Raw genomic sequence first — 22,553 nt, 5'->3', positions numbered from 1 at the left:
CAAGTCCTTATTTGAAACATCTAGGTTTTCTAGATGTGTAAAAGTATACAGCCTATGTTGAAAGTAGAGTTAAAGTAACACCTTTTAAGTAATTTTTCTGTTAATTCATAGGAATGGTTGTATTTGGGGAGTGGAATTGTTAAACTTGAGTAAACTCTCCAAGAAAAGTAAGTTCATTGGGTGGTGGGGAAGCAGGGGCAGGGAAGGAAGTACAGAGAGAAGCATTCTGTACCCATCAGTCTTTAGACAAGTTCAGACTATCTAACCATTATTCTGTTTATGCATTTTAGTTAATACTGCAGTGTTTTAATGATAATTCTGTTTTAATGATAAATCTTTATCTAGAGGCCTGTTGCCATTTTTGTACTTTCTGAAATTTTTGTTGCTAAGAAAGTCAGGATTACACTTTTTTACCTTCTAGACTGAGCTGGTATAGTATATTCTTAGTTATCAAAATACTCATAGCATTGGGACTTTGAAATGGTGAATATTCATGATGTGTGAGAAACACAATACATAACTATATGGTCATCCAGGTCATTGCATCTATCAGTGGTTCAATCTTTTTACCGCTGTGTAGTATTCCATGGTATTGATATACTATAGTTTGTTTACCTATTCACCCACTGAAGGGCATGTGTGTTGTTTCCATTTTTTTTTTCTTTTTTGGATATTATGAGTAAAGCTGCTAAAAACATTCAGGTTTCCATGTGAAAACAAGTCTTCATTTCTCTGGGATAAATGCCTAGTTGTACAACTGCTGGGTTGTACAGTAGTTACATGTTTAATTTTTTTAAGGAACTGCCTGTGGCCATACTGTTTTACATTCTCACACCCAGTATAGAAGTGATCCAGTTTATCTGAATTCTTACCTGTATTTCATGTTGTCAAATTTTTCATTTTTTAAAAAAAGCTATTCTGATACATATGTAACAATGTCTTGATTGTGACTTTAATTTGCATGCGACGAGTTGACTCACTGGAAAAGACTCTGATGCTGGGAAAGGTTGGGGGCGGGAGGAGAAGGGGACGACGGAGAATGAGATGGCTGGATGGCATCACCGACTCTGTGGACATGAGTTTGAGTGAACTCCGGGAGTTGGTGATGGACAGGGAGGCCTGGCGTGCTGTAATTCATGGGGTTGCGGAGAGTCGGACACAACTGAGCGACTGAACTGAACTGAACTGAACAGCTAGAGATGCTAAAGCTGAAACTCCAATACTTTGGCCACCTCATGCGATGAGTTGACTCAACTGGAAAAGAGTCTGATGCTGGGAAGGATTGGGGGCGGGAGGAGAAGGGGACGACAGAAAATGAGATGGCTGGATGGCATCACCAACTCGATGGGGGTAAGTGTGAGAGAACTCCGGGAGTTGGTGATGGACAGGGAGGCCTGGCGTGCTGTGATTCATGGGGTCACAAAGAGTCAGACACGACTGAGCTACTGAACTGAACTGAACTGAACAGCTAGAGATATTAAGTTCATTTTCATGTACCTATTTACCACGTGTGTATCCTCTTTAGTGAAATATCTGTTCAGCTCTTTTGTTCATTTTCTAATTGGATTCTTTGTTTTTTTTAAATTGTTGGCTGTTTTGTTCTTAATATAAATCCTGGTCTTTTATCAGATACATGGTTTGTAAATATTTTCTCCCATTGATCTAGGCACTAATACTACACTTTTGGCTATGTAAGTCTTATATCAGGTGGACTGATTCCTTTTACTCTATTTTTTTTTAAAAATTATTTTAAGTATTTTTGGCTTATACCTTTTGATATAAATTTTAGAATAATCTTATTTAATTTACAAAAATAAAACTTTGCAAGAATTTTGAGTGAAATAAATCTATAAATAAATTTGGGCCCAGCTTTATGCCCCACTTGTCTCCTAGAATATTGAAATCAGAGGATCCTTGACTGAGAAATTAGAGCAGCACAAATAAAAATACCTAAAAAACATATCAGGCAATGAGACAGACCAGCCACATCTCCTTAAAATTAAGCTCACACCTCTTTTCCTCAAATATGAACAACCACCAAGGATCACCAGAAATCTTAGAAAAGTCTTTATTATGAAATATCATAACATAAACAAGACAGAAAACAGTAATTCAAAAGGAATGGAGACAATGCAAGGGAAAGAAAACCACCCCCCTCCAAACTCTATTTATATGCTGAGAGATAAAAGAGAAGATGTTGCATCTGAAAACCAGGGACAGATTGCTTTAAAAAATAATAAATTAAGGAACAAAAAGTATCTCAGAGAACAAAAAAAAAACAGAGAAAGAGGAAAAACGAAACTACCCAGAGAATTGGAATGTCAGTTCAGGTAAAACTCCCAGAAAGTAGGGCAAACAGACACAGAGAGGAAAACAGTTAGTCTAATATCTGAGTGATACATACATATACAACTGTTTAAAAATTATAAATAAAAATTAAATCTTAAAAATATCTTTTTTATTAAAATTGTATAATCTCTAACATAGTTTTCAATATTCTTCACAAAATTACCCATTCTTACCTATCCCCTAGAGCCATACTATAGTCAAGAAGGCTTTTTAAAATCAGTCCGGGATCTATTAATTCATTCATCTGATGCTGGGAAAGGTTGGGGGTGGGAGGAGAAGGGGACGACAGAGAATGAGATGGCTGGATGGCATCACCGACTCTGTGGACATGAGTTTGAGTGAACTCCGGGAGTTGGTGATGGATAGGGAGGCCTGGCGTGCTGTGATTCATGGGGTCGCGGAGAGTCGGACACGACTGAGCGACTGATCTGATCTGATCTGATCTGATTCATTAATGGAATAAAATATACTAAATTTTCTCTACATGCCAGTGGTAATGTGGGGCACAGCACAGAGAGGAAAAATACATCTATACCACATAAAATTTTGTTTCAATTATTTTTAAAAAATTTTAAAACACAATATAATAAACACTCTGATAAAACTATATTCACAAGATCCTATAGAAGCACAGAAGTACTGCATCTAACCTAGAAAATGGTAGAAACTGCCAAAAAATGCTTTAAGGAAGAAATGGAGAGTCAAAGGAGTTTCCAAGGTCAACTATGTGTTAACAACCAAAAGGAGAAAAAGGATGATTCAGGCAGAAAGAAGAGCATTGACAAAAGATGTGAAGTGATAGGTGAGCACACATTCACTTATTTACCCATTCAAGTAACAATGTTTAAGTCTAATCACATGTTAGATGTTAGACCTCAGAGTGGTAAAGTCAATGTCCCTTCCTTAAAAGGAGTCTTACCTGCCAATAATGAGAAGCATAAGAAAGGAACATCAAAGTTATACTCAGATGTCAAGACAGATTTCCTAAATGAAGATGACCATGAAGAATAAGTAAGAATTAGCCAGCTATCACACTAAAAAAGACACAAAACAATACAAGATAAGATGTAGATGTTTAAGACAACAGATACACAAAGAAGGACCAGGTTTAAAATGAAGGAAAGAATGTAAAGTAACAAATACACCATAGCAGTATTTTCAAACATCATTAGAAAATAAATTAGAAAAAAATTCAAGTGGCAAGGATCTTGAAAATCATTCTCAAACACACAGGAAAATAAATAGATGAAAGTGGCTGGAGTAAAAGTAGATGAACAGAAATAACTAGCATTCATGAAAAAGAGGACAGAACAAAAAGGCAAGAACCAAGAGTAAATGATATAATAGAAGAAAATTTTTCCTATAATGAAAAAGGATCTAAATCTGTACAATAAAAGTGGCCACTGTGTGCCAAGAAAAAAATAAAAGAGACTGATATATAGAAACAACATTGTAAAACTCTTGAGAGAAAAAATAAAGCCTTCCATAGGCAGCCAGGCAGAACAAATAATGTTATCTACCACAGAAGAGCCACAAAAACAAAAGCCAGCCTGAGAAGTCTATGAGCAATACTGTATGCCAAACTTTGTGGATGAAAACCTTCTGAGGCTTGAGAGGGAAAATTTGTGTCTCAGGAATTTCATATCCAAATAAGCCATTCATTGTTTATGTGTGAAGTCAAGAGAAAAACATTTTCAGATATAGAAGGATTCATAAAGTATAAGACCCACAACTTTTTCCTGAAATTAAGAAAGCTATAAAGTCTTATTGCTTGAAGTGTGGTCCACAGACAAGCAGCATTGACATCACCTGGGAATTCATTAGAAATGAAAACTCCTGGGCCCCACTCCAGATCTACTGAATCAAAGTTTATATTTTAACAAGATCCCTAGGTGATTCATATATGCATTAAAATTCCAGAAGCATAGCTCAAAACATATCCCTGCCAACAAAGTGATGATTCAGAAAGAAGAACTGAAAGTACTGACAATGAACATTGAAATAATATATGTACACAAACTCAATTAAGCTTCAATGATGGTTTGAAATATGATTATGAAAGAAAAGATAAAAAGGGGATAAATGCTGCCAATAAATTGAGTATAAGATCCCAAGTTATAATAACAAAATCCTACTGAGTGGAAATGAAGAAGAAAAGCTCAGAACATGCATTGACTTACAAATAAAAAGAGACTAGTATTTTATTATTGGCATTGATAGTTATAAACCAATTATTAAAGTATGATTTTCAAACATCTTAAATTCAATCATCAGAAATATAGAAACAAAATGTCTCAGCAAGTAAAGAATCTGCCTGCAATACAGGAGACACAGGAGACTTGGGTTCAATCTCTGGGTCTGGAAGATCCCCTGGAGAATGAAAATGGCACCCCACTCAAGTATACTTGCCTGAAAAATCCTATGGACAGAGGAGCCTGGTGGGCTACAATCCAATGTGTCACAAAGAATCAGACACGACTGAGAAACTAAGCATGTACATATATATATATATATATAATTTTGAAATTACCAGAGGTAAAGTTCAGCAAAATAAAAGAATGAAAGATTTTAAATAGAGAAGGTCATCCAAGAACATATATTGAACTCTCTCCCTCTTATAACTACCTAGTGAAATAACCAACAAAGCATATTAATAGGTTAACATCTCTACATCATAGCTAAAAATTCATAGAGGCTATACACAAGCCAGAAATTTCAATATACATATGAATAAGACTGAATTAAAGGACAGTACACGAATATACTATTCACTTACACAAAAGAGAAGTTTGCAGGAGACGCAGGTTCAATCCCAGGGTCAGGAAGATCCCCTGGAGGAGGAAATGGCAACTCACTCCAGTATTCTTGCCTGGAAAATCCCATAGACAGAGAAGCCTACAGTCCAGAGTCATGGGGTCACAGTGAGTCAGACAAGACTGAATGACTGAGCATGTGCACACAAGCATGCGTGCACACGCATGCACACACACCTCTTCAAACAGTACTTATACCCTATTCTCTATCTCACGTTTCCTTTTAGGACTCCAATTATACATGGTTTAGACCTTTTTATCTTATATCCGTATCTTTTCATCCTTATTCTATGTTTGTTCATTTTCCTTGTGTAATTTAGCCTGGATATTTCTACAAACTTATACTCTCTTCTGCTGTTTCTAATCTGCTATTATGGCCATCTATTTAGTTCATGATTTAGTTATCATTTGCTTCTATTCTCAAATTCCTATATAATTTCATTTTATGGATTCCAGTTCTTTGGTGAAATCCTATATCCTGCTATCTATTTTTGTAAATACTTATTACAGGGGTTTTGTTTCTTAATATACAGGTCCTAGGACCTATTTCTAACTCTAGTACCTATTTCTATCATCTGATTTTCCTCTTGTTCTTGTCTCATGGTAAGACTGATAATGTTTTATTGAATTATTGTCATAATCTATAAAAATTTGTATACTCTCTGGTTGGTGTCATCTTCCTCTAGGGTGATTCTTTAAGCTTCTTGGAGGCAGTTGAAACAGCAACAGATTTCATTATTCAAGTTAGGGTTGACTTAATTAAGACTGGGTTTCAGTCTTTGTAATATCTAGTCTATTTAGGTTTAGATTTCCCTTTCTCCTACGGTATAGCCCTTCAAGGATACAAACTATCACCTGAGGTGTTTACCATAGCTTTGAACTCCAATTTTTATGTCCTAGGACTAGGAAACTGCCAATAAATCTGGTCAGTTTCTCAGCTTCTTAGAAGCTGGTTTCTGCTTGACTTCTCTGCCTCTTACTGCTTAAAAATTGATAAATGCCTGGATAAAAAAATATGACTCAAATAAAGTCATTTTCTGCATATCACTGCCTTCAGGGATCTGGCAGTCTCAAGTTCTAAGTCCATGATTATTTTTCTCAGTTTCTGGTTCCCGGGCTCCCCTGGTGGCTCAGCTGGTTAAGAATCTGTCTGCAATGCCAGAGACCTGGGTTTGATCCCCCAGAAAAGGGAAAGGCTACCCACTCCAGTATTCTGGCCTGGAGAATTTCATGAACTGTATAGTCCATAGGGTTGCAAAGAGTTGGACACGACTGAGCAACTTTCACTTCTGGTTCCCGATTACCCATCATTAGACTGCTAATATCTGTGATAGTTTTATTACGTCCAAAGCATGGTCCAAAGTGAAGTGAGACAAATAAGGACAAAAAAGTCAATTTTTATAAATCTACATGAATTGAATTTAAAGGCATGTCTTTTAATCTAAGATTATGTCTACTTTTTAATGCTTAAATGCAAAAATTCTGATTGTAATTCTTTCTTGAAAAGCCTGTGATGGTGGACCATAGTTGAATTTTTGGTTTGTTTTTATTTTTTCCTTTATTTGACCAAATAAAATATTTGACAACCTGTATCAGTTCCAAATATACTTTTTCTTTTTGGACAGTTTCCTAGTATTTGAAATCCAAAAATCTGAGATTCTTTTCCGCAGTCTACTAATCTACCTCCTTCTTCAACACTGGCCCTTTCTGCTTTCTCCCTTATCTACTGTTTTTCAGGAATAAAAGCCTCTTTTCATTTCCTGCTCCAGCAACTTTACATATGCTGGCTCCAGTATCTGGATTTTATGGCCCATTACCCTCCACCCTCATATAATTTGCTTCCTCTAAGCAGTTGGGTCTCAAAAAGAGACTTTCAGTACAGAGGACTTCCCTGGCTTGGCATTATCTACCCCCTTGACAAAATGTTAATTTCATATAATTTGACTACATACTTGTCTATTGTTTGTCCCTCTAGATTATAAGAATCATGAGGGCAAGTTCTGTGCTAGTTTATTTTTTTAACTTATTCATTTGGCTGTGTTGGATCTTAGTTGAGGCCTGCAGGATCTTCACTGCGCCATGCAGGATCTTTTGTTGCAGTGCACAAACTCTCTAGTTGTGGAACTGGGTTTCCAGAGAGAGAGCCAGTAGTTGTGGCACGCAGACTTAGTTGTTCCATGGCTTGTGGGATCTTAGTTCCCCAAGCAGGGATTGAACCCACATCCCCCACATTGCAAGGTGGACTCAACCATTAGACCACCAGGGAAGTCCCTCTGTGTTAGTTTAATTCACAGTTGTTAAACTCCTTGCCCATACCAATGTATAAAAAACATCTTGGAGCTGGAGACTTGGGTAGTATAAGGATTTCTGAAGATTTCTTTGAGAAATCTATGCTGGGAGCTAATCCTCAGTCTGCTGTAATAGAAAGAGAAGAGACAAGGGCTTCGATCTGCTAACCCCCTGTCAAGAGGAAGAAATTTTGGGAATGCCAGCTGAAGAGTTCAATAGGTGTCTCTTGCAGTTGGTTGGTATCTAATTCACCTTGAGATACATAAGGGCTGAGAGTTCAGCTGCAGTGGACTGTGTAAGCAGATAAAGTGTTGCCGTATTGGCTCCTAGAACTGGGGAGTTTCTTTAGCAAAGTTCACAGGAGGGTTTCCAGTCAACCAGATGTGGGCTGTGTGCAAGACAGTCAGTGAGAGTTGTCTTAGGAACAAACGTACCAAGACAGCTGCTGAGGGGGTGAGTATATATACAGAGGGAGAGGTTGGGACATGTCTAGGTATCCTAGAATAGGAAAGAGCAGCATTACCAAGTTAGAGGATTGTGAATACCACATCTCAAGTGAATTCCACACAAAGGATCCCAAGGGATTGGGTGGGGAGAAAAGGAGGAGATAACGTCTTAGAGAAATCCATCAAGGTGCTCACAACAGATAAAAAGTAGCTTTAAATACCTCCTAACCAGAGGTGTTGGAGAAGACTCTTGAGAGTCCCTTGTACTGCAAGGAGATCCAACCAGTCCATTCTAAAGGAGATCAATCCTGGGTGTTCATTGGAAGGACTGATGCTAAAGCTGAAACTGTAGTACTTTGGCCACCTCATGCGACGAGTTGACTCACTGGAAAAGACTGATGCTGGGAAAGGTTGGGGGCGGGAGGAGAAGGGAACGACAGAGAATGAGATGGCTGGATGGCATCACCGACTCTGTGGACATGAGTTTGAGTGAACTCCGGGAGTTGGTGATAGACAGGGAGGCCTGGCGTGCTGTGATTCATGGGGTCGCAGAAAGTTGGACACGACTGAGCAACTGAACTGAACTGAAATGAACCGAACCAGATAGCTCCGGGATTTGGTGATGGACAGGGAGGCCTGGCGTGCCATGATTCATGGGGTTGCAAAGAGTCGGACACGACTGAGCGACTGAACTGAACTGAACCAGATAGCGTCAATATCTGTTCCCTAAATTAATGGCAGGAGGTTCCCAGGTGACTCAGTGGTAAAGAATCTTTCTGCCAATGCCGGAGATGAGGGTTAATTATTGAGCTGGGAAGATGCCCTAAAGGGAATGGCAGCCCATTCCAGTATTCTTGCCTGGGAAATCCCATGGACAGAGGAGCCTGGCAGGCTAAGTCTATGGGGTCGCAAAGAGTCAGACACGACCAAGCAACTGAGCGCACACACACACAAGATCATGGCAGCACTCTACACCTCCTCCTCCTCCACTCTTGCCAAAATCTCTTTTTGTGAGTATGTACAGAGAAGGCAGAAAAAGCAGAAGAATTGCCCTTCCTAACTTGAAGCCCTTCCAGTAGCAGGCAACCACAGTTAGGATAGAGAAGACACAAATTCACACTGAGATAGACCACTTGGAAAAAATCATATTCTAGGCAAAATCAAAGCACTTTTAAAATACAGTAATAAGCATGGAAGCATTTTGGTTGTATGACAACAAGATGAAAATGCCCATTCATGGGCCTTAATATATTCCTCTAATTCTTTTTAACAAATACAAGTACATACCATTTTTATTTTTTAATTTTGCCTTTATCTCTTCTGCCAGTGGATAAGTGGAATTTATGGTGTTTAACTGATCCTTGATTTGAATAAGGACCATTTATACCAGTGATTCAAATGGAACCTTGATCAAAATTTTGAGGTTTAGTAGTCTCATCCCCTCTATTCTTCCTAATTATTGCCTTGGCATTTATCACAGGATATATTGTTTATGGGGGCAGGGCATGAGAGATGATGCCAAGGAAATATAAAATGCTCTAATATATGGGGTTTGGCTTTTATATTTAGTTATTGGTGATGAGGGAGGTACACACCACTTTTAAAAAGTAAAAGACAAATAAACCCCACTCTTTTCCTATCTGAAAGTGTAAGTGTCAGTCACTTCCAACTCTTTGGGACCCCACAGATGGTAGCCTACCAGGCTCCTCTGTCCATGGAATTCTTCAGGCAGGAATACTGGAGCCAGTTGCCATTTCCTAGTCCAGGGCATCTTCCTGACCCAGGGATCGAACCCAGGTCTCCTGCATTGCAGGCAGATTCTTTACCATCTGAGCCACCAGGGAAGCCACCAAATATTTAGACATTGCATATGTTATACCACCAGCACAGTACTTCCTAAAGCCATGAAGCCAAATTGTCTTCCCAACACCACCCATCCAAAGGGGCTGAAATCCCACAGAGAAGAGCAGATAAAGCTGCCACTTACCTGCCAGTCAGACATCTCCGTAGAGAATATGAGGCTCCTCCCCCACAAGTCCTTGAGCAGTCACTCCAGTCTCCCCAAGCGTCCCAGTTGCTATCTTTCTCTTCATCTGAACGAGTGTTTCTTGAGGTCTAGAAAGTGGAAAGCACAATAAATTATAGACAAAATGCTAGAGATATCCCAAAGGCTTTCCGAGTTTTTCCAGAGTCTTAGTTTAAGCTGTTCACAAACACTAAAGTTGCCTGAAAGTGCTTTGGTTCAGAATGGTTACATCAAACACACACAATAGTTGGGTCTTTTTAAAAAAATATTTATTTATTTATTTGGCTGCACTGGGTCTTAATTGTTGGTACATGGGATCTTCAATCTTCACTGGGGCATGTGGACTCTTAGTTGTGGCATGCAGGATCTAGTTCCCTGACCAGGGATTGAACTGGTTTCAATCCCTGCATTGGGAGACAGAGTCTTAGCCACTGGGCCACCAGGGGAGTCCCACACATAAGATAGTTTTATATGGAAACTAGAGGCACATGAATCAGTTCAATTCAGTTCAGTCACTCAGTCGTGTCCGACTCTCTGCAACCCCATGAATCACAGCACACCAGCTTTCCACTTATGACGGTTTTATCCAGATGGCTTCCTGCTGCTGCTAAGTCACTTCAGTCGTGTCCGACTCTGTGTGACCCCACTGATGGCAGCCCACCAGGCTCCCCCGTCCCTGGGATTCTCCAGGCAAGGACACTGGAGTGGGTTGCCATTTCCTTCTCCAATGTGTGAAAGTGAAGTCGCTCAGTTGTGTCCGACCCTTAGCGACCCCATGGACTGCAGCCTACCAGGCTCCTCCATCCATGGGATTTTCTAGGCAAGAGTACTGGAGTGGCTTGCCATTGCCTTCTCCGAATTATGAATACAGTTGTTTTAATTTGTTTTCTGGACTTGCCACCATTGATTTATATCAATAGTGTGTGTGTGTGTGTGTGTGTGTGTGTTTGCTCAGTCATGTCCGACTCTTTACAACCCCATGGACTGTAGTCCACCAGGCTCCCCTGTCCATGGGATTCTCCAGGCAAGAATACTGGAATGAGTTTCCATTTCCTCCTCTAGGGGATCTCTCTGACCCAGGGATTGAACCCAGGTCTTCTGCATTTCAGGCAGATTCTTTACTATCTGAGCCACCAGGGAAGCCCTTATATCAAGATACATTAGAGAAAAGAGAACTGGGAGAGTTTAAAATTTTTTAAATATATAGATGGATATAGGCTCGGCCCCGGCGGCGCAGACGCGACGCGAGAGACGCCGGCTCCGGCGCAACGAACCATGCAAAGAGGTGCGGCCGTGAGGAGCTACCCCACGCCTGAGGTCAGGGCCGGCGGCCGAGAGGAGCTACCCCACGTCCAACAGGCGGTGGCTGGGCGGGCGCAGGAGGGCCAAGAGGAGCTACTCCGCGTTCAAGGTCAGGAGGGGCGGCCTTGAGGAGATACCCCTCGTCCAAGGTAAGGTACAGCTGTGAAGAGATTTTCCACCACCAAGGTAAGAGAAACCCAAATAATACGGTAGGTATTGTGAGGGGGCATCAGAGGGCAGACACACTGAAATCATAATCACAGGAAACTAGCCGATCTGATCACATGGACCACAGCCGAATGTGGTCCACTGGAGAAGGGAATGGCAAACCACTTCAGTATACTTGCCTTGAGAACCCCATGAACAGTAACAAAGGGCAAAATGATAGGATACCGAATGAGGAATTCCCCAGGTCGGTAGGTGCCCAGTATGCTACTGGAGCTCAGTGGAGAAGTAACTCTAGAAGGAAGGAAGGGGTGGACCAAAGCAAAACCAGTACCCAGTTGTGGATGTGACCAGTGATAGAAGCAAGGTCCGGAGCTGTAAAGAGCAATATTGCATAGGAACCTGGAATGTTAGGTCCATGAATCAAGGCAAATTGGAAGTGGTCAAACAGGAGATGGCAAGAGTGAACATAGATATTCTAGGAATCAGTGAACTAAAATGGACTGGAATGGGTGAATTTAACTCGGATGACCATTATATCTACTACTGTGGTGGTCAACAAAAGAGTCCAAAATGCAGTACTTGGATGCAATCTTAAAAATGACAGAATGATTTCTGTTCGTTTCCAAGGCAAACCATTCAATATTACAGTAATCCAGGCCTATGCCCCAACCAGTAATGCTGAAGAAGCCGAAGTTAATCGGTTCTATGAAGACCTACAAGACCTTTTAGAACGAACACGCAAAAAAGATGTCCTTTTCATTATAGGGGACTGGAATGCAAAAGTAGGAAGTCAAGAAACACCTGGAGTAACTGGCAAATTTGGCCTTGGAGCACGGAATGAAGCAGGGCAAAGGCTAATAGAGTTTTGTCAAGAGAATGCACTGGTCATAGCAAACACCCTCTTCCAACAACACAACAGAAGACTCTACACATGGACATCACTAGATAGTCAACACCGAAATCAGATTGATTATATTCTTTGCAACCAAAGATGGAGAAGCTGTATACAGTTAGCGAAAACAAGACCAGGAGCTGACTGTGGCTCAGATCATGAACTCCTTATTGCCAAATTCAGACTTAAATTGAAGAAAGTAGGGAAAACCACTAGACCATTCAGATATGACCTCAATCAAATCCCTTATGATTATACAGTGGAAGTGAGAAATAGATTTAAGGGACTAGATCTGATTGATAGAGTGCCTGATGAACTCTGGACGGAGGTTCGTGACATTGTACAGGAGACAGGGACCAAGACCATCCCCATGGAAAAGAAATGCAAAAGAGCGAAATGGCTGTCTGAGGAGGCCTTACAAATAGCTGTGAAAAGAAGAGAGGCGAAAAGCAAAGGAGAAAAGGAAAGATATAAGCATCTGAATGCAGAGTTCCAAAGAATAGCAAGGAGAGATAAGAAAGCCTTCCTCAGTGATCAATGCAAAGAAATAGAGGAAAACAACAGAATAGGAAAAACAAGAAAATTTTCTTCAAGAAAATTAGAGATTCCAAGGGAACATTTCATGCAAAGATGGGCTTGATAAACGACAGAAATGGTATGGACCTAACAGAAGCAGAAGATATTAAGAAGAGGTGGCAGGAATACACAGAAGAACTGTACAAAAAAGATCTTCACGACCAAGATAGTCACGATAACGTGATCACTGACCTAGAGCCAGACATCTTGGAATGTGAAGTCAAGTGGGCCTTAGAAAGCATCACTACTAACAAAGCTAGTGGTGGTGATGGAATTCCAGTTGAGCTATTTCAAGTCTTGAAAGATGATGCTGTGAAAGTGCTGCACTCAATATGCCAGCAGATTTGGAAAACTCAGCAGTGGCCACAGGACTGGAAGAGGTCAGTCTTCATTCCAATCCCAAAGAAAGGCAATGCCAAAGAATGCTCAAACTACCGCACAATTGCACTCATCTCACACGCTAGTAAAGTCATGCTCAAAATTCTCCAAGCCAGGCTTCAGCAGTATGTAAACCGTGAACTCCCAGATGTTCAAGCAGGTTTTAGAAAAGGCAGAGGAACCAGAGATCAGATTGCCAACATCCGCTGGATCATGGAGAAAGCAAGAGAGTTCCAGAAAAACATCTATTTCTGCTTCATTGACTATGCCAAAGCCTTTGACTGTGTGGATCACAATAAACTGTGGAACATTTTGAAAGAGATGGGAATCCCAGACCACCTGACCTGCCTCTTGAGAAACCTGTATGCAGGTCAGGAAGCAACAGTTAGAACTGGACATGGAACAACAGACTGGTTCCAAATAGGAAAAAGTGTACGTCAAGGTTGTATATTGTCACCTTGCTTATTTAACTTATATGCAGAGTACATCATGAGGAACGTTGGGCTGGAAGAAGCACAAGCTGGAATCAAGATTCCCGGGACAAATATCAATAACCTCAGATATGCAGATGACAGTACCCTTATGGCAGAAAGTGAAGAGGAACTCAAAAGCCTCTTGATGAAAGAGAAAGAGGAGAGTGAAAAGGTTGGCTTGAAGCTCAACATTCAGAAAACAAAGATCATGGCATCTGGTCCCATCCCTTCATGGGAAATAGATGGAAAAACAGTGGAAACAGTGTCAGACTTTATTTTTTGGGGTCCAAAATCACTGCAGATGCTAATTGCAGCCATGAAATTAAAAGACGCTTGCTCCTTGGAAGGAAAGTTATGACCAATCTTGATAGTATATTAAAAAGCAGAGACATTACTTTGCCAACCAAGGTCCGTCTAGTCAAGGCAATGGTTTTTCCCGTGGTCATGTATGGATGTGAGAGTTGGACTGTGAAGAAAGTTGATCGCCGAAGAATCGATGCTTTTGAATTGTGGTGTTGGAGAAGACTCTTGAGAGTCCCTTGGACTGCAAGGAGATCCAACCAGTCCATTCTAGAGGAGATCAATCCTGGATGTTCATTGGAGGGACTGATGCTAAAGCTGAAGCTGCAATACTTTGGCCACCTCATGCGACGAGTTGACTCACTGGAAAAGACTCTGATGCTGGGAAAGGTTGGGGGCAGGAGGAGAAGGGGACGACGGAGAATGAGATGGCTGGATGGCATCACCGACTCTGTGGACATGAGTTTGAGTGTACTTCGGGAGTTGGTGATGGACAGGGTGGCCTGGCGTGCTGTAATTCATGGGGTCGCGGAGAGTTGGACACGACTGAGCGACTGAACTGAACTGAACTGATAGGCTCAATGGTAAACAATCCATCTGACAGTGCAGGAGATGTAAAAGACGTGGGTTCAATCCCTTGGTCAGGAAGATCCCCTGGAGAAGGAAACGGCAACCCACTGCAGTATTCTTGCCTGGGAAATTCCATGGACACGGGCACCAGGTGGGCTACAGCCCATGGGGTTGCAAAGAGTCAGATACAACTGAGTGACTGAGCACACACACACGTAGAAATGAAAAGAAATGATGTGTATTACTTAAATAAAATTACAAAACTTTACAAAGAGGACTAAAGCAGACTCAAAGAAATGGAGAAACATACCATAGTCCTAATTAGCTGAACTCAATACTGCAAAATGTTAATTCTCTCCAAATTCATCTATAAATTTATAACAACTCAAATCAAAATCCCAAAAGGGGGTTTTCTGGACCTTAACAAATGATTCTAAAGTTCAACCAGTAGAGTAAATGTCTACAAGAGCCAAGAAAAAACTGTAAAAGATGGAAAATTAGAAGGAAATTGCCTCAATTAAAAGAGTATAGAACTGTCATTGCAATAAACACTCATAAAACCATAGATAACTTCTTCACAAGATACACCAAAATTAATTCAGATATATTCCAGAAATCAATATTTTAAATGTGGAAACTGTGAAATAGTAAAAACGTTATAGACTAAAAGTCATACAGACTTGATGTAACAAAGATTGTCCTAGATATATCAACCAAGGTAGAAATCCTAAAGGAAAAGGCTAGCAGATGTAATTACATTAAAATGGAAACACACATAGCATTTTCTATCTCACCTATAGATAAAGGGATAAGTATGTGAATATCCAGGCTTCCTCGGTGGCTCAGTGGTAAAGAATTCACCTGCGAATCCAGGAGACATAAGAGACGCAGGTTTGATCCCTGGCTTAGAAATATCCCCTGGAGTAGGAAATGGCAACTCACTCCAACAGTCTTGCCTGGCAAATCCCATAGACAGAGCCTGGCAGGCTACAGTTCATGCAGTTGCAAAGAGTCAGACATGACTTAGTGACTAAACACCACCAACAAATGTGAATATCCACACGAAAAAGGAGCAATAAAAGCACAAGCGTACGGTCTGGAAGAAAACCACCAAGATGCCGCTAAGGATGGAGGGAACAAGACGAGGAGTGAAGGCTATTGGGGAAACACACAAAGGAGTGCCAAAGGATCATTTTATTCTCCTCCCACCCGCCATAAAAGATCTGAAACAAACATGACAAAACATTCAATTTGATGAAGCCAGGTGGTACTAGAATGGATGTTAGTTTTCCCCGAACTTCTATGGATTTGACATTTCTTTTTAAAAATTTGGGGGTTAAAAGGCAATCATTGAACATCTATAGAATTTCGGAGAAAAAACCCATTCTAGTACCACCTGGCTTCATCAAATTGAATGTTTTATCATGCTTGTTTCAGATCTTTTATGGGAGGGGTGCCCAGAGAAAAGAGGCAGAGATTAATTAAAATGTTAGCAGCTGCTACCTCTAGGTGGAAGGATGCTGAGCAATTTTACTTTTTTATTTGTGTCTCTGCATTTTGTAAAGTTCTTTTGTAAAGCCAACACTTTAATATTTTAATCGAAAACAAGCAAGCAAACAAACTTTTAAAACCACATCCTGTTGACATACAGAAAAACTCAAGTCAGACAGGACTTCATAGGTGAGTTCTATGTTAGAGACCAGGAGAGTTTATGCAGGAAACCCTGACATCTAATAAACTGTAACAAGAGACTCCACTAGATATTACACAGATTTCCTTAAGCCTTTAGGCCAAGTTACCTCATCCAACCAAAAAAATAAATAAAAAATTAAGAGCGGGATCTGCAGAAAAGACCTTCAAATGTGAAATGAAGAAATAATGACTCCTAGCAAGGAGGAGGTTTTCCAATAATTTTTACCCACGTCTCACCGGTCAGTCGGTTTCCTGGCTTCTTACCAAGTCACCTATTTATAGCACAGTAAGCAGCCCTACTAGAGGCAATATTTCAGCAAAAGTCAAGTGAAAGGAAAGAATAAATATCTGGCAACTGATCAAGTCTGTCATCGGGGATAAGGGCTAATTAAACCCATATTATTTACTGTTCTAATTAGACCACTGTTCAGTTCAATGTTCTACACCAAATGTCACCACACAGAACTGTGTCCTATCTATAATGTAATATAAAATAAAGTTTTAATTCATAAAAAATACAATAAGCAGTTTAATACATTCATCTGGGCTTTTAGGTTGGTGAGTTCAAATCATTTTAGGTAAACATTTAAAATATACACAGCTGAAATTGATTTTTCATTTTGTCACTTGATATACTGATAGGTTGAATGTGAAAAGTTGAAAAACATCATCATATATATTTTAAAGTGAAAGTCGAGAGTTCATTGCAATATTGTTTTAATTTGTTTTTATTCCCACTGTCCCATCTGTTCAGTTTAGAGTTTCTTTCCATAACTTCTTCACCTATACTTACCAAAAAAAAAGTATCTTAATTCTAAAATAGGCAAGTTATAAAGGCAGGTCTTTGGTTTCTCTGACTGAATCAATAAGACCTTTTTTTTTCCCCTAAGAAAACAGAAAATGACATCTCAAAAGGATCCTCGAGTTTTTCTCCTCTCCCTGGCCATGAAGACAGTTAGCTTTTGCTTTGAAATGGCACTGCTATTTCCTTCCAGCCAATCTTCCTGCCCATCTCATCTATCTTCTTTTCCCAAGAGTAGCAATGACATCCCCATTTTATACCCAGTTTTCATCTCTTCCATTTGATGCCAACAGCATGATGATAATGATGATAACACAAACATTTAGAAAACCAAAACCTCTTTTGGATCTGAACAAAGTGCCATAGGGTCATTTCTAAGCATTTATATTTGTGTGTATTCTTCCTTATAGTGAAAGAGAACATGCTTCCCTGGAACTTTTAGCCTTCTAGAGCAGTGGATGGTGAGTCTCCATCCTCTGCTACAGAAGAGCTCTTCTTGAGGTTTCTCAAACCAGCTGGTGCCCTCAATTGCCCCAGCTGTCTCGGGAATGTTTCCTCTCTGCACACTCTGCTGTCTCCACATTTATTATTTTAAAATATAGCATCCAGAATATAACATTGCTGTCTGAGAACAACACAGACCCCACAGGTTTCTTTTGATGAAATTCAAGTTTCCATCTCCCTTTATTCCCTCCCTTTCCCTTCCTCCCTTCCTTCCTCCCTTCCTCCCTTCCTTTCTTTCCCCGTTCTTCCTACATTTTCCAGTCACATCATTTATTGGATCTCATTATGGAGGCAGTACTGCATAATGGTTAAAAGTTGTATGATTCTGGTTAATAGTCATAGCCTTCTTAGCCTTTCTAAAACTCATAAAAAAATAGAGATAACTTTACTCCAACAGTATTTAAATAAAATACCATCTATATAGACTGTATCACACAGCATCTCAGTAAAGATAATAAGTGACTGTCTCAATCTCTCACTCAATGTTACTCAGTTGTGTCCTATTCTTTGTGACCCCAAGGACTGTAGCCCGCCAGGCTCCTCTGTCCATGGGATTCTCCAGGCAATAATAGTGGAGTGGGTAGCCATTCCCTTTTCCAGGGGATCTTCCAGACCCAGGGATCAAACTTGGATCTCCCGCATTGCAGGCAGATTCTTTACTGTCTGAACCACCAGGGAAGCCAGAATGTCTCAATAAGTATAAGCTAGCTATTGTTCTTCAAAATAATGTATTTTTTTCTCCAAACAATGACAGGAGAGCCCGCTCTCTCCCATCTTAACTTAGGCAAGACTTAACATTAATCACTACTGAATTTCCTCTTATTGGTTTTAGCCCAGAATACCAGCCTGCTGAGATCTGTTTGAACCCTGATCCTGTCACCCCATCGACAAGTCACTTTGCTCAGCTTTGCAGTTGCCATGCTCCACCCAAGTCTCTGATAAACATGCTAGACACAGCTCCCTCATCTTACAGAATTCCACATGCACATTTCTGCTTTTTTTACAATAGTAAGCAGACCCTAATGCCAAGTAAGCAGCCAACTAATCAGACTTGGAATCTGTGAACACAGTCTAACGTTACAATAAAAATATGAAACAAAAACCAATCACCATCATCAAGCGTTAGAGGCAGAAAGATTCGTGGGAGGGAAAAAGCCAGCCGTCAGGAGGAATTGAATCAGAGATGCTGGGGTGGGGTCTGTATTCTTGGGCTACATGTTGGTGGTGAGTCTCCTGAAAGAAGAGGTATTTAGCAGCCCCACTTCGGTCAGCTCCAGCTCTGAAATCTAGTGACAATAAAGTATGTTTGACTGGTATTAGTTCCATATTTGACCTGAGGGTCACCCTGAAGAGGCAACTTCTCTTTGAAAGTTGGGTACCACTATTCCCCATTCCTTCTTCTCAGACATCCCCATGAGCTGTCTGAAAAGTGATTAAGTGATTAATTAAATTCCTTGTTATTAACATTTTATAAGGTAAGTTGTTATCTGAATCCTTTGTTGTTGTTCAGTCACTAAGTCATGTCTGACTCTTTGAGACCCCATGGAATGCAGCATTCCAGGCTTCCCTGTCCTTCACTGTCTCCCAGAGCTTGCTCAAGTTCATGTCCATTGAGTCAATGATGCCATATGCTAACCATCTCATCCTCTGCCACCTTCTTCTCCTCTTGCCTACAATCTTTCCCAGCATCAGGGTCTTTTCAAATGCGTCAGCTCTTTGCATCAGGTGGCCAAAGTATTGGAGTTTCAGCTTCAGCATCAGTCCTTCCAATGAATATTCAGGGTTGATTTTCTTTAGGATTGATTGGTTTGATCTCTTCACTGTCCAAGGGACTCTCAAGAGTCTTCTTCTCCAGCAATAGAATCTGAAACATCAATTCTTTGGCACTCAGCCTTATTTATGGACCAACTCTTATATCTACACATGAAGCCTATCCATAGACTTTACCCCTGAGTCAACCGACATCATGTCACTCAGTGACCCTGTTCTGGGCCAGACTCTGAAATGTGCACAAAGAAAATGCTGAAGAATCTAGTCCTGCACAAAGCAGCTACCATGTTTGTACAGAGTGAGCATCCTTGTCATAGTTGGTGTTGCTGTTTTAATTGCTAAGTTGTGTCCACCTCTTTGCAACCCCATGGACTGTAGCCTGCCAGGCTCCTCTGTCCATGGGATTCTCCACGCAAGAATTCTAGGTTGGGTTGCCATTTGCTTTTCCAGGGGATCTTCCCAGGTCAGGGACTGAACCCATGTCTCCCATGTTGGCAGGTGGATTCTTTACCATTGAGTCACCAGGGAGTCCCATCCTTGCCAATACTTTTCCTATATTGCTTCTAACATTCTCAACAAACCCTTGAGGTGGATATTACCAATCCTTATTTTATAGATGTACAACTGTAGTTTCCAGAACCATATGCTCAAGATGTGGGGGAGCCCACGCACAACTCCTTACTGCCTGACCCAGATGAAGTCTGCTTCTGTTCCCAGATCCTCCTTGCCTGCCCTTCTGGACCAGGAATCCAATCAAAAGCAGCAGCAACTTATCACCACTCCCAGTCGGCATTTCACATCTTGGATCGAACAGATCTGCTGCTGCGATTCACTTGACCACAACATTCCTTCCATATCTCAATGAAGTCTTTTTGCTTTCCTCCCCCTCTCTATGTTGTAAGCCTACTAAAAAAACAGAGACATCACTTTGCAGACAAAGGTCCATATAGTCAAAGCTATGGTTTTTCTAGTAGTCCTGTACGGATGTGAGAGTTGGACCATAAAAAAGGCTGAGTGTCGAAGAATCGATGCCTTCAAATTGTGGTGCCGGATAAGACTCTTGAGAGTCCCTTGGACTGCAGGAAGATCAGACCAGCCAACCTAAAGGAAATCAACCCTGAATATTCATTGGAAGGACTGATGCTGAAGCTGAAGCTCCAGTACTTTGGCCACCTGATGTGAAGAACTGACTCACTGGAAAAGGTCCTGATGCTGGGAAAAATTGAAAGCAAAAGAAGAGGGTGACAGAGGATGAGATGGTTAGATGACATCACTGACTTGATGGACATGAATCTGAGCAAACTACAGGAGATAGTGAAGGACAGGGAATCCTGGCGTGCTGCAGTCCATGGGGTCACAAGGAGTCGGACACAACTTAGTGATTGAACAACAACACCATGTTGCAAGCAGAGCTCCACTTACGTTTTTCCAAAATATTTTATTTTATCTAAATTATTCCATGAGGAAAGCCTGCCTTCTTTTACTTTTTATTTTGTATTAGAGTATAGCTGATTAACAATGTTGTGATAGTTTAAGGTGGACAGCGAAGGGACTCAGCTATACATATACATGTATGCATTCACCCCTGAACTCCCCTCCCATCTGGGCTGCCACATAACACTGAGCAGAGTTCCCTGTGCTATAGAGTAGGTCCTTGCTGGTTATCCATTTTAAATACAGCAGTGTGTACATGTCCATCCCGAATGCCCTAATGAGCCTTTCCCCTCATTCCTCCTCCTGGCAACCATAAGTTTGTTCTCTAAGTCTGTGAGTCTCTTTCTGTTTTAAAGTTCATTTGTAGCATTTCTTAGGAATATTCTTGACCAATGTTCACAGGCCAAGATGCATTTGTTAATTCTCTCATGCAAACATATACCAAGGGCTTGCAATTTTCAAGGTTCGGTGAGGATGATGATCAGGTCCTCAAGACAGTGAGTAGCAGGTGAGAGAGTCTAAAGGATCAGAATCAGCCCTCAGTCACTGAGAGCCATAGACACAAGGGACCAGAGCAAGTAGATGCTGAAACAGAAACAATTTCCACCTTGGTTACTTTCCAGTTTGTTGTTCAGTCACTCAGTTGTGTCTGAGTCTTTGCAGCCCCATGGAATGTAACCTGCCAGGCTCTTCTGTCCATGGAATTTCCCAGGCAAGAATACTGCAGTGGGTTGCCATTTCCTTCTCCAGGGAATACACTAATTCTGCTGGAAGCACTGGGCTAACCCTTGAATGTCCCCATCAACTTCTCCCATGTAGTGGAATTGCAAGTGTGTCCTTATTTTTGACTCAAATTTATTTTCTAATTGTAATGGAATTACAATACTTCCTGTTTTCTTCCTTTTGCTCATTTATATCTCCCCGTTTTATACAATGAACATGTATACTTTATGCAATAAAACACCCAATAATAGTTCTTTTTCTTAAGGGGGAATAAAAACACTAAAGGCAACCTGTGAAAACACATCCAGAGATGCAACATGTTGTGCTGTTAGGTTAAAACTATCAAGCTTCAAGATCTTTTAGGAAATCCTATTTTCCTAAGTTCTACCTAGGGAATATTCTGGATGAAAAAATTTTAAAACTATATTGTTTACTTCTTATATAATAGGACAAGTTAAAGCCAAGAATATTGCAGGAATAAGTGTGCTTACAATCTCATAAAGGCTTGAGGACTTCTTGCCTTCCTTGTATCCCCATGCATAAATCAAATCATAAAATATTTCCCTGACAAGTTCTTAAATCTGTGACTTATAATGAATAGTACAGTTCAACTAGTCTTACAAAAACGTTAGTAATTAAACACAGATTTCACGTATAAGGTCACTTATTGCAAATGCTACATTAACAACTCCATATTAAAAACAACTCAAAATAAAATAGGTTCCACTGGGATACAACTGCCCAGACATCAAGTAAATGTTCATTCCAGTGTTACCACAAAGGTTATTTTAGGAAATGACAAACCAGATCTTTGTTAACAGTAAATACAGCCTTCCAAGTTAATACTACCTTAAGATCTTTAACAATAATTTCTTAATATGAATTGGGTAAATGACATAAAATGTCACTCAAGCTGTCACAGTGATTCAATAATTCAGTTCAGCTAGAATACCTAAAATACCAACAAATTGAAAGCTGTATGCTAGGCATATGCCTCTGTCTTCTTGGTTCATTCTACACTCCACTGAGAGGTACATATATCCACA

General features: G+C 40.5%; 1 protein-coding gene across 5 annotated transcripts in view; it reads right to left on the bottom strand.

Moving 5' to 3' along the window:
* LOC129550338 (ADAMTS-like protein 3) overlaps positions 1-22,553 on the bottom strand; it is a 408,047-nt gene that overhangs the window by 269,933 nt on the left and 115,561 nt on the right. For all 5 annotated transcript variants that reach the window (XM_055417913.2, XM_088829596.1, XM_088829595.1 and 2 more), the window contains one exon: positions 9,885-10,012. In XM_055417913.2, the coding sequence (XP_055273888.2) occupies positions 9,885-10,012 (128 nt within the window). The remainder of the gene's footprint in view (positions 1-9,884; positions 10,013-22,553) is intronic.

This window comes from Moschus berezovskii, chromosome 21 (genome assembly GCF_049115385.1).
Source record: "Moschus berezovskii isolate FMDL1 chromosome 21, NW_MosBer_1.0, whole genome shotgun sequence".
NCBI classification, from domain to species: Eukaryota; Metazoa; Chordata; class Mammalia; order Artiodactyla; family Moschidae; genus Moschus; species Moschus berezovskii.
Note: the sequence above shows the minus strand (reverse complement) of the source record. Positions and strands in the feature narration are given on the sequence as shown.